The sequence below is a fragment of the Eublepharis macularius genome, chromosome 8 (genome assembly GCF_028583425.1).
Source record: "Eublepharis macularius isolate TG4126 chromosome 8, MPM_Emac_v1.0, whole genome shotgun sequence".
NCBI lineage: Eukaryota > Metazoa > Chordata > Lepidosauria > Squamata > Eublepharidae > Eublepharis > Eublepharis macularius.
In genome coordinates, this window is record NC_072797.1 from 104,134,088 (window position 1) to 104,151,347 (window position 17,260).

The following is a 17,260-nucleotide window of genomic DNA, read 5'->3' on the forward strand; positions in this document are numbered from 1 at the left end:
GCGCTGACAGAAATACCATTTGTTGGAGGAATTGTTTGGTTAGATCAAGGCCCATGAGTGCAAGGTGTTCATGGAACAGATCTCTCCTCTTCTCTCCCTTCCTCTTCCAGACTTCTGCAGTCCCTGTAAAGCTGCTCCTGTAGGTTTGAGGACCATTGGGAACAGATGGGATGCAGCATCAGTAAGCACTACAGCCTGAGGAGAAATCAGCAGAAATCACCCCCTCCCCTCTTGAGCTTCTGCAAATGGAGTAAGTGCTCATGCAAGGGGAGGGGATGATTTCTGCTGATTTTTTTTCTTTCTTACATCAGCCCCTGCGCCGTATCCAACTCTGTTCTTGAGGGCTCCTGAACCTATGGAGCGGTTATGTAGGGAGCTGCATGGGGAATGGAAAGATCCATTCATTGATTTCTTTCTATTCATGGTTCATAAAATCCAACCTCATGTGATTAATTAGTATGACTCTATTACATTCACAATTTTATATTTTAATGTTCAGGAAACAGAAAGAATGACTGTATTGTGTTTCTGTTAGGACTGATTTTTACAGGAGCACTTGTGTTAATTCAAATTTCCCAAAGATGTTATTGTTTATAATTGAAAGATACTAAGTATAGCCATATTTGCAATCAGTTTTCACCAATTTTGTAACTTAATGCTGCAGTCATAAACAAATAATTGCTGTTGAAATAAGTAAATTTTACTTCCATGTGATTCAGTTAGGATAACTTTCACTCATTTAAAATGAGTGTTCTCTCTTAATAAAATATTGAACTGTAACAGTAACATAACTGTAGTTAGCTGGATGATTTAGGGAAAAATGGATAGAGTATCTAATTAGCATGCAGTTAAGCTTGCTATAGAGTAGCATGAAAACTTTCATAGTGTTGTTAATTAGTTTGGCCTGGGAAATGCAAGATTCAAGAAATAACAGTGTTCTGTTTTGCTTTCAGTTTTCAAACTCTTAACTAGAAATTAGAACAACTTGAGAAAACCGGACAACAGAAAATTGCATCTTATTTTCAGGGCTGTGCTAGTGCTAGACCCATGCTAGTCCAGTGTAGTCTTTCAACTTTGTTTTTAAGAGAGAGATGTGTACTTTTACAGCTCTCAAGGAAGTCATTTCTCTCACAAGTAAGAATGATTAATAAACTCATGGACTGTTGCAGCCATCTTGAGTTGTCACAGTTTTTAAAAGGGCTTTATAGATGCTTCTGAGATGTAGTGCAAGAGCACCCATCCTACATACATGCAGACATTAAACAATCACTTAGTTGCATGGACATGGTGGAAAGTAATTTTTCCACTCATGACGTGTTTGGCATTGCCAAATAAACTCCTGTTACTCTTTTGTCAGCCACAGTTTAGTCTGTCCCAGCTGTTATAAGTGTGCTGAGGGTGGGCAGTAAATCACACTTTCAAATTGCAAAATGTAGTACTGCACTTTGAGTGCTAGGAAGATCTGATTTCTGTTTTCTAGAAATGCTTTCTGAGGGGGAAACTTCTGGTTTCATTCAAGAAATGTATAATAATCTCTTTTTATACAGTAAATGTGATTATCTGGAAATTCATATATTTTGTACTTTTCTCTTAGAGATATAAGATGTAAAAAAAGCTGTCAGTTACCATTGGCAATGCTAAGTGTTTTTCTTGGTAGGTGGTGTATATGAGGAAGGAAGAAGGGGAGAGAGAACTGTTCCCCCCACTGGCTAAGGCTAGCAATGTCGTGTGAATAAGAAAACATCTGTAGAGAAAATGTAGTTATGGAAATAACCAATGAAATACTAGAAGGCTAAAATCTGGGGAGTGCAAGTGTACTTAGACATCTTATGAGAACAGTGTCATGAAGATGGGAAGAATAAAAGACAACACAAAGTCTATTTTATTAAATCTGTGGCTTCTTACTTTTTGTTTTAAATTTTTTTCTGGCACATTTTATTCAGTCAAATCAATGTGGTATTCTAAATAATGCAGTCCCAAGTAGCATTGCACCCTTCTCAACCTGTTGACTTCAAAGGTGTAACTCTGCTTAGAACTGCATTGTAAATGGGCAGCATTCTATTTAGAATGTGAGGGTAGAAAGTCCTGCTTACAGTTAAAGTAATGCAATGTATTATAATGGAGAATATAACATTGTTAAATTTATTTTTTCAACATGGCAATCACTAATTGTAAATTTATTTTTAGATAAATGAATTGGTGGATGCCCGAGATGTCACTATTGGATCGTGGTTTGAAGCTCATATAGAAAATGTAACTCGAGCAACAAAAGGACATAAAAATGGAAAAGCTCAAGGAAAGAGTGGCAGTAATTACAAAAGGACTAACGGAAGCTTAAGTCAAGATCACTCTAGAGAAAATACAAATAATTTGGACAATATACCTTCCACATCTTATTCAGATTATATGGACAATGATGAAGATATTATTTATCATATCAAGTATGATGAGTAAGTGCTGCTGATATTATTATGAGGACACCATGTGAGTTTATGGTTTGTATAAACTAAGAATTTCCCAAGAAATTGACGTCCTTAAGAAAATAAGCTTACATTTCAAAGTTACAAAGAAGCAAGATTTTAAAAGATATAAAACATTTTGTTGGGTATAGTGAATTTCTTGGGAGTGATGGGGCTCCTATCTGAGTGTTGGGATGAAATGTTTACTTCAGTTCTTCCCTTTCAGAAATTCAATCTTTAACAGGATGTAAAACCATAATTCACTCTTTAGTAGTGTTTTTTCTGTAGCGGATAGCCTAGAAGCAGTTGTTGCAGAACTAATGATCTGGAAATAACAAAAGAAACTAAATGAGTTTGAAAGACAGTGAAGGAGTAATCCAGAAGGCATTTTTTGTCAGTACTCTATTTACTTAGTATCTTTCATTGGTGGTGGAATATTTGCCAAGAATTTCATGCGTGTGTTTAGTGAATGTAGAAAGCTTAATTTTAAGGAAATTGCAAAAATCAAGTTATTTTCATGGATAAGTCACCTACAATGGGATGGAGAACAGTGGTTAGTTATCACTTGCCATAATCATGGCTCTTTACACACACATCTGTTGGCATGAGGTGGGCAAAGCGGATAAACTTGTAAAGCAGGAAGTGGCTCCTGTATATGCATACCTATATACATATATGTGTGTGTATATATATATACATGTGCGAATGGCTAGACCCAAGTTTCAGAATCTTAAGCCTGTGTATACATGAATACATATTGAAGCAATATTCCCATGGGAAAGAGGCATGTTTGTTTAAACGGGTTGTCCTTTTTATTAGCCATGAAAGAAGATAGTGAAAAAGCAAAACAGAAGAGGTAATTTCTGTGGGAACAATATATGACAAAACCCTTATGCAAATTATTATAATCCCTAGTGTTGATAAGAATTGATGTATCTTACCTGTGGCTAGCCTGGAGAGGAACCCATTCAAGGAGGGGTATGTATGTGTGTTGACTCCAAAGGGGGGCTGAAACTGTAGGGATTTATTTGCAAGAGGAAAGGGGAGAGAGTGGAGGGGCAAGAGATCAGCGTAGAAGGGAGGGTAGAGTGGGAAATGGTATTTACTGAGGGCAAGCTCAGTGTTGCCAAATTCTGGGAGAAGGAGGTGGAAGAATGTGAGTCTGGCCAAATGGATTGAGGATGCATTGCTAGAAGATCAGATGAGAGAGGGAAGGACAGGTTGGAGGGAGACAGTGCAGGAGGCTGGGGTGGGTGGGAAAAGGTGAGAGATTTAGAGCATACTCCACCTGATCCTGAGCAGTGAGTATAATTCTGTTGGTAGAGGTGGTTCTGGAAGATGACACTAATCTAAAATGCTTGTGATAGTTGTAGGGGTTCAGATATTGCCTCACCAGGGGCTGTACTAGGAATATGTTAAGTTTGACAGAAGATGGTCCTGTCTTTGTGATTAACTCAAGAAAGTGCCTAGATTATCCTGTCTGATATTTGGAATTCCATTTAAGTATCCTTGAATGTTTGCCAAAGTCTCACAAGTATTGACCATTCTTATGATGCTGGAATTTGAGAGTGGATAAGACAGACGCTTAGACTGGATTGTGTAATTTCTCATGGGGCACCTGTTTACCTTTACATTGGGCTGGCATTTTATTCAAATAAATAAAATAATATTTTATTTATTTATTTTTCCTGTGGGAGTTAGCTTAGGATTCTTGGTTGGATCCAAGAGAAATCTCCCTTATACCCTTATGGTGGTTTTGCCTCTGGGCTTCCTGGGCTGAAGTAGTGTGCTTTCTCCTGTATCCTTTTGATGTCATATGACCCTTAGACCCCAAGAAGTTTGGAAGGTAGCAAGCTGCTTTTTGAGGGCTACATTTGCCCTGGAGCTTTAAGTTGCTGATTTCTACTTTATCTGTGCAGTGCAAAAGAACTGAAATCTGCATGTTCTGATTTTACCTCAGATAGATAGGTAGAATTACCTCATAAATTTTCAACCCCTGATTTTGCCTGACCTTTCCCTTCTAAAATAAACTAGTTCATTATTTTTGAATTTTAAAAAACTTCTCTGGTGCCATTTCTGCTGTCTAAGGATGAGGGAATGTCGTAACTGCCCTTCTGGACAAATTAGTGCCACTCTCAGAGCAGTGAACAAAGTCACTGTTGTTATTAGCTCCACAATGCAGCTTGGGAACTGGGGCTGAGAAGAGTGGCTTACCAAAGGCCATCTGCAGAGTTTGTGGCAGTAGCAGGAGTCGAACTAGCAGAGTCCTGATTCAAAATCCAGCCGCTTAATCACTGTGCTACAGCAGCTTATGCCAAAATCAATGACAAAGGTGTTTGTAGTGAAATCTCTGAATCAAACTAAATATGAAGTCATCCTTGTACAGGGCATTGTCTTTTGACCTACTTGTCCGGGAGGAGTAACTTCCCTCTGCCCTAAGGGTCTTCGTCGAATGTTTAGTAGTGGTTGCAATATATTTTTGATAAGAGATAATCATCTTTCTGCAAATTTAATTGGCTGCTTTGGACTCCACCTTTCCCCCCCTCCTTCGCAGAACCTTCTGACTTCCTGTGACTTGCGTGTCAACTAGAAGTTCCACCTTTACCCATTAAAGATTTCTCAATTTATAGCGATAGCCTAGATTCTGTCTCAGAGAGACTCCTCCTTACCTGAGACAGGACTCACATTATCATCTGTCTTCATTGTTTTTTCTTCAGTGTCCATTATTGTGGTCAATATTTACATAAAGCATCACTCTGACAGCTATATATATATGGTTGGCAAACATCTTCATCTGCCCGAGATTCCAGATCTCCTGTCCCTCAGTACAGCAGGATTCTTCACCCAGACTCTGACATGGTGAACTTAATGACCTGGATGTACTTCTGGAGCATCACTTTTTGATCTCCTGGAGGAGATACTTCTGAATACCAGTTGAGTGCCATCTTATGGCAAAACTGTACCAATATATACATGTTCTATTACGATAAAGGAAGGAAGGTGTTTATAGGAGGGAGGAGGAATTATGTATAACATAACTGTGCCATTGGATTATTTTAAATAGTGGCCTTGCTAAAAAAAAAAATAATGGCGTACTTCTTGGAAGTGCACGTTACACAGGGTTTGACTAAATTGTTGGCACTGAGTTTGCTCAACTGACTAGTTTTTATTAGTTTGGGTAGCATATTTTTTATGTTGTTGTTACTAAGGAGAATGAATAATATTTTGTATACCTTAAAAACAGAGTGTTTTCTATAGATTATGAATCTAGTAATATGTTAAATGTAATCAATCACGTACTTTTCTATCATTTAATTTAATTTTAATTTAATTTATTATATTTATATTCCGCCCTCCCTGCTTTCGCAGGCTCAGGGCGGATAACAAATACAAACATGTTTAAAAACATTTAAAAACATTAAATAATACATTTAAAAACATTTAAAAACATTAAATATAACAATTCATGCTGCCCAGTGGTTCATACATGCCTCTGTGTTTGCATAGGGGTGATGGTTTAACCCCCCCTTCACGGGGGGGGGGCGGGCACTGCCCGGCGTTAGCCATATGCCTGGCGGAATAGCTCTGTCTTACAGGCCCGGCGAAATGCAAGCAAATCTTGCCGGGCCCTTGTCTCGCAAGACAGAGCATTCCACCAGGTCGGGGCCAGGACTGAAAAGGCCCTGGCCCTGGTCGACGCCAGGCGGGCCTCCCTAGGGCCAGGGACACTTAAAAGATGTTTTCCGCCAGAGCGGAGAGTCCTCCGGGGCTCATATGGTGAGAGACAGTCCCTCAGATACGTCGGTCCCAGTCCGCGTAGGGCTTTGTAGGTTAACACCAAAACCTTGAACCTGATTCGGTACTCCACTGGCAGCCAATGCAGCTGGCGTAGCACCGGTGTAATATGCTCCCACACCGGTGCTCCAGCAATGACCCGCGCTGCTGCATTCTGTACCAGCTGTAACCGCTGGATCAGGCCCATGGGAAGCCCAGCGTAGAGCGCGTTACAGTAATCCAACCTAGAGGTGACCATTGCTTGGACCACTGTAGTCATGTCACGGGGAGATAAATAAGGGGCAAGCTGCCTGGCCTGCCGAAGATAATAAAAGGAAGACCTGGCAACTGCAGTGATCTGGTCCTCCATCTTCAAGGAGGAATCCAGAATCACCCCCAGGCTCCTAACCCTCGGGGCCAGTGTAAGTGCTGCCCCATCAAGTGTAGGAAGCCGGGGTCCCAAAGCCATCTCCCCACGACCCACATACAGGACCTCCGTCTTCGTGGGATTCAATTTCAGCCGACTTTGTCTCAACCAACCAGCCACAGCCTCAAAAGCACGCTCCAGGGCATCAGGGGCCGATCCAGGCTGCCCGTCCAACAACAGATAAAGCTGGGTGTCATCCGCGTATTGGTGACACCCAAGCCCGAAACTCCGCACCAGCTGGGCGAGGGGGCGCATATAGATATTAAATAATAATGGAGAGAGTATCGCTCCCTGTGGCACACCACAAACCAGTGGCCTACGAGATGACACCCTCTCCCCGAGCGCCACCCTCTGTCCCCGATCGTGGAGAAAGGAGAACAGCCACTGCAGTGCTGTCCCCTGAATCCCCACATCGGCAAGGCGGTGGGTCAAAAGCTCATGATCGACCGTATCAAACGCTGCTGACAGATCCAGCAAAATCAGCAGTGCTGATCCGCCCTGATCCAGATGTCTGCGGAGATCGTCTGTGAGGGCGACCAACAATGTCTCGACCCCATGTCCCGGGCGGAAACCAGACTGGAAGGGGTCTAGGGCTGAGGTCTCCTTCAGGAAATTCTGCAGTTGCTTCTCTGCCGCCCGCTCAATCACCTTCCCCAAAAACGGAAGGTTGGAAACTGGTCGGTAATTGAGCAGGTCAGCAGGATCTAATGATGATTTCTTCAGAAGAGGCCGTACCACAGCTTCCTTCAGCGCCTTGGGAAAAACCCCAGAGCTCAAGGACAGGTTTATAATCGCCTCCAAGGAATTCCGAAGCCCGTCAACACTGGCTTTCACCAGCCATGACGGGCACGGGTCCAAGGGGCACGTGGTAGGCCGTACCACCTGCAGAATCCTGTCCACCTCTTCCCCGAAAAGAGGGCTGAAATGATCTAATATGGGTCCCGAAGACGGCCAAGGGGCCTCTAGTTCATTTACTGTATCAACTGTGGCTGGTAAGTCGCGGCGGAGAAGCAAGATCTTATCAGTAAAAAAGCTCGCAAAAGCCTCACACCTTATCTCCAAATTCAACTTTTGATGGTCTCCACCTGATTGGGAGACCAATGAACGGACCACATTAAATAATTTAGCTGGGCGAGAGCTAGCTGATGCGATGGAAGCTGCATAATACTCTTTCTTCACAGCTTTCACCGCCATCTCATAGGACTTCATAAACAGCCTATAAGATGTTCTTGCTTCCTCGTCACGAGATCACCGCCACACGCGCTCAAGTCGTCTTAGCTCCCGTTTCTGTTGCCGCAGCTCCTCCGTATACCAAGGAGCCCGGCGATTCCGGCAGCGAAGAGGACGACGGGGGGCGATTTCATCGATGGCCTCAGAGAGCCGGACTTGCCAGCCCTCCACTAGCTCATCTAATGAACCACCGTGGAGCATTGGTTCCCGCAGAGCATTCTGGAACCCAATTGGGTCCATCAGTCTCCGCGGGCGAGCATAAATTTGCTCACCGCCCTTGCAGGAGGGGGGTGGCACGCCCAGCCGGGCCTTCACAACCGCGTGGTCTGACCATGGCACCAACTCTACTTTATCCAGAACCACATCCAATCCCATCCCGAAGATCAGATCTAGCGTGTGGCCTGCTTCATGTGTGGGTGCCGATACAAATTGGGAGAGTCCCAGTGTTGCCATGGCTGACACCAGGTCCGTGGCCTGTATCGAGGTGGCATCATCTACATGGGCATTGAAATCCCCCAGCACCATCAACCTGGGGTACTCCAAGGCCCACCCAGCAACCACCTCTAGCAGGCGCGGTAAGGCGTCTGCTGGTGCGCTGGGCGGTCGGTACACCAAGCAGACAGCCAAACTCTCCTCGGCATTCCACACCAGGCCCACACAATCAATGCCAGAGATCTTCGGGGCGGGAAGCGGCTTGAAGGAGAAACCCTCCCGGACAAGGATTGCCACCCCTCCCCCCCGACCCTCAGTTCGTGACTGATGAAGGACCGCATAACCTGGGGGGGGTCAGCTCACCAAGAGCAACTGTTTCTCCTTCCCTCACCCAAGTCTCGGTCACGCATACCAGGTCCATATTAGCTGCCATAAAAGTATCATGCAGCATACTGGTCTTATTATTTATGGACCTGGCATTGCACAACATCAGTGTCGAAGGAGGATTTTTCCTAGCTCCAACACCGGCATGCCTCGGGATGGGGCGTAGGTTAGAAGGGCACCGAGCCTTTCCACATACTGGAAATACAATAAAATGTCAATATGCTGTCAGAAAATGGATTACAATGAATAATATTTTGTATACCTTAAAAACAGAGTGTTTTCTATAGATTATGAATCTAGTAATATGTTAAATGTAATCAATCACGTACTTTTCTATCAATCACTGCTTATGAAAAGAAAGGTGTTTATTAAAAGTAAATATTTATTCATTAGAACAACAGCAAAAAGAGATTTTTTATTTCTAAACTATTCTCTTTGTGCTGTTGTTCTGATGAATAAATATTTACTTTTAATAAACACCTTTCTTTTCATAAGCAGTGATTGATAGAAAAGTACGTGATTGATTACATTTAACATATTACTAGATTCATAATCTATAGAAAACACTCTGTTTTTAAGGTATACAAAATATTATTCATTGTAATCCATTTTCTGACAGCATATTGACATTTTATTGTATTTCCAGTTGGGATATATTGCCCTCAGCAAAATAAAAGGACCTCGTGTATATTAAGGGATCCGTGAATACAGTAGTGTGCAAGAATCTCCTCTGCTGAATTTTTTGCACATTCAGCTTTGATATTGCTGTTCAACTGAGGAGAGTGCTGTTAGTCTTTTCCACTCCCTGACAGGTAACTTCCCTGTTACTATTGTCAGCACAAAAGATGGCACTTGCACATATACATCACTGGATGTGGGATTTCTCCCCCTTTTACACGACATCTTACGTGCAATAACATATCCAGAAGTGTGTTCTGGGCATGCACACCTGTTTCTATTTGCACATTATTGTTGCTTTTTTATCCGTGTTTGACTCAGGTTGCCTATAAAATGATGAGAAAAGAGAAATTGAAACTGGAACAGGTATTTTGTGCTACCAGTTTATATTTGGAATCCAATGAATGGATCAAAATGGTCTTATTATTTTTAGAGTCTAATTAAAGGAGGGTAAGGAATGGATGGAAGCATTTTCTAAAAATGCTTAATTTCAGGATACGTTTGTTGCATGCTTGTGTAGGGTTAACATTTTTGTCTGCATCATGTTCTAGGAATGTTCAAATAGAGCCTGTGGTCAAGGAAAACTGGAGTCTTTCTTCATGGGCAACCAATTGCTAAGAAAGGTTTCCATAGAGATGGGAGATCACGTGAGAGTTCTGCTACGTTAGCATTAATATTTAAAATTAGAAGCAGGTTCAGTAGGGTTAAGCTTTTACAGAATGTAAAATTCTGTAGTACACTGAATTTTTTTCAAGTTTTGCTGTTTCAGTTTTAAAATACATATATTAAGACTTGATCATTTTACAAGATACATTTTTCTAGTAAAATAATTTGGTATCGCATTTTTCTAGAAATGCTGTAATCACAAACTGTTAAAGTCAGTAAGAAATTTGTCGTGCTTCTCAATGTGATATAAATTGCATCCATTATATGGTCAGATAGCTGTTTAACTGAAAAGTTAGTATTTCTTTAATGTTTTGCTAAGATTATAATGCTCACAAGAGCAATATATGAATTTAAAGTGTTTGCTTCATTTTTGGCTCCCAGGTTTTGGTAAAAATTGTTGTCTTTGCGTTCATTTACTGCAGTGCTGCATTTTGAGTGCTGCAATGCATTGCTATGTTTCAAAGTTTAAGTTGTATATTTTAAAGAGGCGTATTAAACAATTATAGGAGGTAGGCAGAAACATTGCATACTATGTATATATAGATGTCTTGAAAATCTTCATAACTGCAAACTTGTAATGTATGGATTTGTAATGAATATTCCGAAGACATTCAAATCTTCAGAAGCCCATTTGCTTTGAAACAAACAAAAACAAATACATTCCCTCCGTCTTTATGGTAGTAGAGGATTGAACAATAGATGGAGAAATAGATAATATTTGTTTCTAAAAGGAACAATACGTAGGATATGGCTGAAATTAGGGTGGCTGTACTCTGCTCAATTTCTTGGCCCTCCCATCCCTATGCCCCTAGACTTGTTGCTGCATAACTCTGGGTGTCCCTTCTCTCCTTCTGCCCACCAGCCACTGACTAAATGTTTCAAATTGTACACAAATATCCACATGTGTGCACTCAGTTTAATAGTAAGTGCCTGCCCTCTTACATTGGATAGTTTATTCTGCTACCACTAGACTTCATACACAAAATTTCAGATTTCCTGTAAGTTTCTTCTTGTGATATGTCAGCAGTGCTAAAGTCAGTTTTCTAGTTCCTTTCTTTTAAACAGACTGAGTATTCTCCCTGGTCTTCCAAGGTATAGATAAAGTATAGAGTAATATCCAAGAAGTAGGTAGAAAAGGGTAGCAGACGAGAAAAGTGGGAGTGGTAATAGCAGCAGTAAGATGAGAGAACTGGTTTCTAGAGAGAGACTTGGCTGTCTCCAGGACAACCATTCAATCCAGCCATCCCTTCATTTCTCCTTTATACCAGCCATTTCATCTTTCCTCAAAGTTCCATTATCTCTCCAACCCTCACATCTTCTGTGCCACCATGTTCCAGCTATTTCACTCTCTGTGAGTCCCTAATCCTCAGCAACCATTCCTTGTTCCAGATTATAACCATGTTCTCTCAGCCTAACCTACTTTACAGGGATGTCATGATAAAATGAAAGAGAGGGTAATGACATAAGCTACCTTAGGTCCCCATTGGGAAGAAAGGTGGGGTATAAATGAAGTAAATAAACTAGCATCTTTCGCCCTATGTTCCTTCAAGCTGTCTATGTTGATTCGGTTTCGTTTTCCCGGCCATGTCGGATGTTCCTCTCCACAGGTCCGGGGGGAACTGTCTGAGCAGCCTGACTGGGCGGTTGACCCGCGAGGGTTAACCTCCAGGACTCCCAGTGAGGGAGCCTGGATCCGGGGCGCCGCGGGAAGAACCCTCTGGAAGTAATGCAGGGGGTAAATTGCCCGCTTGCTCCAACGGAGGCTGGCAGACTTGCGCAGCACCGCGTGTGCTACCGGGCCATGAAGAACGGCAATAAGCAGATTTAAGGTGAAAGCCTGTAAGTAAGCGAATCCCTTCTGATTCTTAAGCGTATGCGAAGGATTGGTGGGAGCTGAAGCTAAGAAGGTGCGGATTTCTTCCCCCTTTACCGAGTTTCGGAACTCAGTTGGCGTCCCCCCCCCAAGATGGCGATGAAAAAGCAGAGCCCAGCAATGAGTAAATCGGTGATGGCGACGCTACAGGGGAAGGGGGAAACTTTGGAAGAGTTGGTGAGACGAGCAGTTTTCGATGCTTTGCAGCCCTTTGTAGCGAAACTGAATGAAATGGGGCAAAAGGTTGATTCAGTGGAGAGCCAGGTGAAAGCCATTAAAGAAATAGCGACCGGAGCAGAGCAGTCTGCGCACGAGAACGCAGTACTCATGAAAGCAACAAGTAAGGAAGTGAAGCTTTTGGAGAATCAATTAATAGGATTGCAAGTGGACCGTGCCCAAACGGTACTGCGTCTTCAGAATGTAAAAGAGGAGGAAAATGAAAATTTAAAAGATGTGGTGTCTGGACTTTTGGCGACATTCGCAGAGGCAACTAAAGAAGAGTTAAAAAGCGACATCTTGGAGGTCCGGCGGACGTCTTCAAAGTATGTAATGAAGAGTCAGCTGCCTCGCGAGATTATTATTGACTTTTCATCTAGGAAGACTCGGGACACCATCTTATATAATTCGTACAATGTGGACTTGGATTATTTGGGCAACAAGGTTAAAATTTTGAAGGATGTTCCATTTTTGGCTCGTAAAAGAAGATTCAAGTATAAAGGACTTGCGGCTTTCTTGAGGAAATGTGATGTGAAATATAAATGGTTGTTTCCAGAAGGCGTTTTGTTTAGTTATAAGGATCAAATTTATAAGATTACATCGGAAGCCCAGCTGACAGACTTTTTGTTCAATCATCAGGAGTTCCATCAAGACGAACGTCCAAAGTCTGAAGGGGAAGGTGGGGGGGAGGAGAGAGCGGGCACAGCTGCTCCAGCTGCGCAGAGAGAATTGAGACCGAGACGCAAGGCGGGGGGAAGAAGATCTGATCCTGAATATGGCTTGTACTGTATAAGATCTACTAATCTGATCGCATGTTAGAAAGTTAACTTTTAAGAAAAATTGCAGCATGAAGGGAATACAAGAGATGTAGTGTAGTGTTTGTATGTTGCTCTCCCCCTTTTCCCAGCCCCCCTCCCCTTTTTCCCCCTTCTTCTTTCTCTTGTATTTTTGTAGTTTTTTGCAGTTTTCTATGTTAGATATTAAAAAATAAAAATTTTCAAAAAAAAAAAGGCTGTCATTATATGTTCATTGTCCGTCTTCTGTTCATCCCCACATGGGACTGCACGCGTGCAGGCCTGCCGACCGGAGCTTTCTTCTAGCTAAAATTTCCACCAGGGGGCGCACTTCCACCGACCACGCATGTGCGGCTTTTCCCGCTAAGACGGCCATCCGTCGGAAGGCGCCCCCTCACCCTCAGTTTCTCTTTTGCCGCCGACCGGTGAAGAGCTAGCTGCGTCCACTGCGATCGTCGATGAAAACGTTTCGTCTTCTTTTTCGATTGGTAAAGTGAGTGTTTCAGCCGGGTGAGATGGCCGAAAAGGCACTCTTTAAGAGGTGTGGGACTTGCTCGACCAAGATGCCTCGCACGGACGGCCACTCGGTCTGCCTTGAATGTCTGGGGGAAACCCATGTGGTCCCCAAATGCGAGCATTGCCAAAAATTCACTCCCAAGGCGAGGGCTGAGAGACAGGCGAGACTACAGGCCATGCTCTGGCGACGGGTATGATGGCGACTAATGGTTCAGAAACCCCTTCTAAGCCCCCATCTGTGAGCGGGAAGTCTTCGCGGAGTGCTACTTCCACCGCTAGATCGGCCTCCCTCGGTCGGGCTTGAGAACCCGACCTTCAGAGACCGGCGCTGAGGGCCCTTCCAGTACCCCTCGGATCCATAGACCGTCAACTCCGAGTCCGAGGATCGTGTCGGATCCGACATCGGCGAAGTCGGATCCGAAGAAGGTCGACCTGAAGCCCTCGGATCTGAAGGGCTCGGATTCAGCCCGCTCTGGCCCTTCTTTGAGGGACTCCACGCGATCAGAACCGAGCGGCTCAGATCCGACCAAATCATCGGATCCAACAGCGCCGGAGCCGAAGACTCGCAAACGCACTGGAGAAGTAGAAAGGTCAGACCAGCCTCCTAAGAAGTCTAAGAAGAAGTCTAAACAGTAGCACTCGGCTTCGATCCAGACGGATCTGACGTGGGATAGACCTAAGACCCCTTCCCCTCGGATCCACTCGCCTCCCTACCAGTCGTCTATTGATAAAGGCGAGCTCCGTGAGACCCGCTGGACTGACTCTCCTATTCGCTCAGAACGTCGTCGGGTCCTCGAGGGAGATTCCCCCTGCTCCTACCGCCGTTCTGCTGAGAGGTTCGGTTCCGACTTCTTCCGTCCTCGCCATACTTACTCAGTTGAGTCGGTTCCGGAGGATTGGGAACGGCCTCTCAGCGACTACTCCCATTATGGTTCCCCTCGTCGGGGGCAAGGTTATCAATTCTTGGAGCGGGAGCGCGAGCAGAGTCCCAGCCCTCCATCGGATCCATCACCAGATGAGATCATCATTGGGGCCGGTAGGGTTTCCCCTACTGAAGATTTCCGCTTGTATGCGGAACAGATGATGAGGATGGCACGTTCTCTGGAGCTTGAAGTGTCGGCTGTGAATCCTAAGCCCAAAGACAAGATATTACGTCATATCTACTCTGGGAATCCGGCGTCCATCACCTTCCCTATCGTCGAGGGCTTGGAAGAGATCATCACCTCTGTGTGTGAGAAGCCTGCTTCCATCCATCCAACATCTCGCCGCCTAGAGGCTCTTTATAAAACTAGAGATGATGTGTGTGTACTTATCTCTTCTCTCACCCACCACCATCATCACTTGTGGCTGAGGAGATGCAATCTCGACAGCGGCAGGGATCCCATGCTGTCCCGGCGGACAAAGAAAGTAGGAAGCTGGATGCCCTGGGCAAGAAGGTGTATTCCTCAGCTGCCCTAGCTGTTAAAATCTCCAACTATTCATCTATAATGGGCGCCTACCAAATTTTCTTATGGGACAGAATTGCTGTCTTTCTGGACAAGCTCCCTGAGGATCAGAAGATGCTTGCCAAGGTGATCAGGGATGAGGCCTTGCGTTTGTCCAAGCAGCAAATCAGTGCTGGCCGTAATACCCTTGAGACATCTTCAAGGGCCTTGGCATCAGCTGTAGTGCTTCGACGCCACGCCTGGCTCCGAACAACTGCACTGCCTCCGGAAACTCAGAATAGGGTCGAGGATATGCCCTTTGAGGGGAAGACCCTATTTTCCGGCAAGACGGACGAGTATCTCTCCCATAAGCGCAAAGATCGCCTAACAGCGCGCTCTTATGGCATTACTCACTCAAAGCCACCTCAGCACAACCACCAGTCGTACCGTTCATCCTATTCCTATCGTGGCAGGAACCATAGGTACCAACCGTATCTTCCCTATGGTTCGTTCAGGCAGCCCCAACAACAATCGGGCTCCTTCCAGCGACAGAGGCCCAATTACCATCCTCGACTGAATCGTCGCAGTCCCGCTAATAAAGATCTTTCTACACAGCCCAAGCAGTTCTGACTAACCGCTGATCAGGCTGTCGTTTTTGGTGACAGATTGGCTGAGTTTAGTTCTTTCTGGGTTGAGATTCATGCTGATCGTTGGGTGCTGGATGTTATAAAGTTTGGATATAAAATTGAGTTTGAAGTTTATCCTCAAGTGTCTCTCCCTGATTTCTCACTCGATAACCCATCTAAAGAGTTGTATGCAGCGGTTGTAGCTCTACAACAGAAAGGGGTGATTACTGAGGTCTCTGATGGGGAACCTCTCCTGGGATTTTACTCCAGGATGTTTGTAGTTGACAAGAAAGATGGTGGAGTACGCCCAATCCTAGACCTTAGAGGGTTGAATAGGTCTGTGAGGCTAAGGAAATTCAGGATGCTTACCCTTAATATGGTATTGCAGCTTATGTCTGACGATATGTGGTTTGTCGTTCTAGACCTCAAAGATGCGTACTTCCACATCTCAATACACCCAGACCATAGAAAATTTTTGAGGTTAATCTCCAATGGAAGGGTCTTCCAATATCAGGTTTTACCCTTTGGCCTTTCTACGGCGCCCAGAGTCTTTACTAAATGTATGGCTCCAGTAGTGGCATTCCTGAGGCAGCAGGGGTGCTTTATTTTCCCTTATTTGGATGACTGGCTTTTAGCGGCCCCCTCTGCGGATCTCCTTTGTGAACACGTAGAGAAGGTGATCCGTACCTGCTCACGTCTTGGGCTTTTGGTGAATTTTCAGAAGTCAGTCCTAATCCCTTCCCAAAGGGCAAAATTTATTGGCATGGTTCTTGATGGCATACAGAACAAGGGATTCTTACCATCTGACCGTGCGGTGCGCATTAGGCGTATTGTGACCTTTTTCTCCAGATGCCGTTTTCAGTCGGCATCGGCTATCCAGGCTTTATTAGGCCTCATGGCGTCCTCCACGGCTGTTACCCCTTTTGCCAGACTGCACATGCGACCACTTCCTTTCAGTGCATGATTTCCAGGTTTCTAGCCAGAATAGGAAATATTCTATCCCTAGGAAGGTGATTCAATCTCTTACCTGGTGGCTCTCAGAGAGTAGCTTATTTCAAGGGGTTGCCTTTGGCTCACATCAATGTCAGATTACCATATCCACTGATGCCAGTACCATAGGCTGGGGGGCTCAATGTGGTTCATTAAGGGCTCACGGTATGTGGACATCTCAGGACAGAGAGCTCCACATTAACTTATTAGAGCTGATTGCCATTCGCTTTGCCCTTATCGCGTTCGCAGATACGCTTCGACACAAGGCAGTTCAGATCCTCACAGACAATGCACGGCCATGTTCTACGTGAACAAGCAGGGAGGCACCACCTCCCGAGCCCTTTGCGAGGAAGCAATGCGAATTTGGGAATGGGCCATAGACAGGGACATTCATTTACAAGCAGTTCATATCCCTGGAACCTCAAACGTGATTGCGGACAAGTTGAGCCGTCTGATATCGGACAATCACGAGTGGACAATAGTGGATTCCCAATTGGACAGAATCTTTCAGGAATGGGGCTTCCCCGAGGTGGATCTTTTCGCCTTGGAGAGCAACAAGAAAGCCCCACTGTTCTGTTCCAGGGGGGGCTTGGGTCGACAGTCCCTGGGGGATGCCTTTCAGATCACCTGGACAGGGCACCTCTTCTACGCATTCCCACCGTTTCCCCTGGTGTCCAGAGTAGTGAGCAAGATTCAACGAGAAGGGACACGGGTGGTTCTGGTGATGCCCTACTGGCTGCGTCAACCCCGGTTTCAGTTAGTGATGCAACT

At 44.5% G+C, this 17,260-nt stretch overlaps 1 protein-coding gene across 2 annotated transcripts in view; it reads left to right on the forward strand.

Annotated features, from left to right (window-relative positions):
• UHRF2 (ubiquitin like with PHD and ring finger domains 2) overlaps window positions 1–17,260 on the forward strand; it is a 122,498-nt gene that overhangs the window by 40,686 nt on the left and 64,552 nt on the right. For both annotated transcript variants that reach the window (XM_054986518.1, XM_054986517.1), the window contains exon 3: window positions 2,188–2,450. In XM_054986518.1, the coding sequence (XP_054842493.1) occupies window positions 2,188–2,450 (263 nt within the window). The remainder of the gene's footprint in view (window positions 1–2,187; window positions 2,451–17,260) is intronic.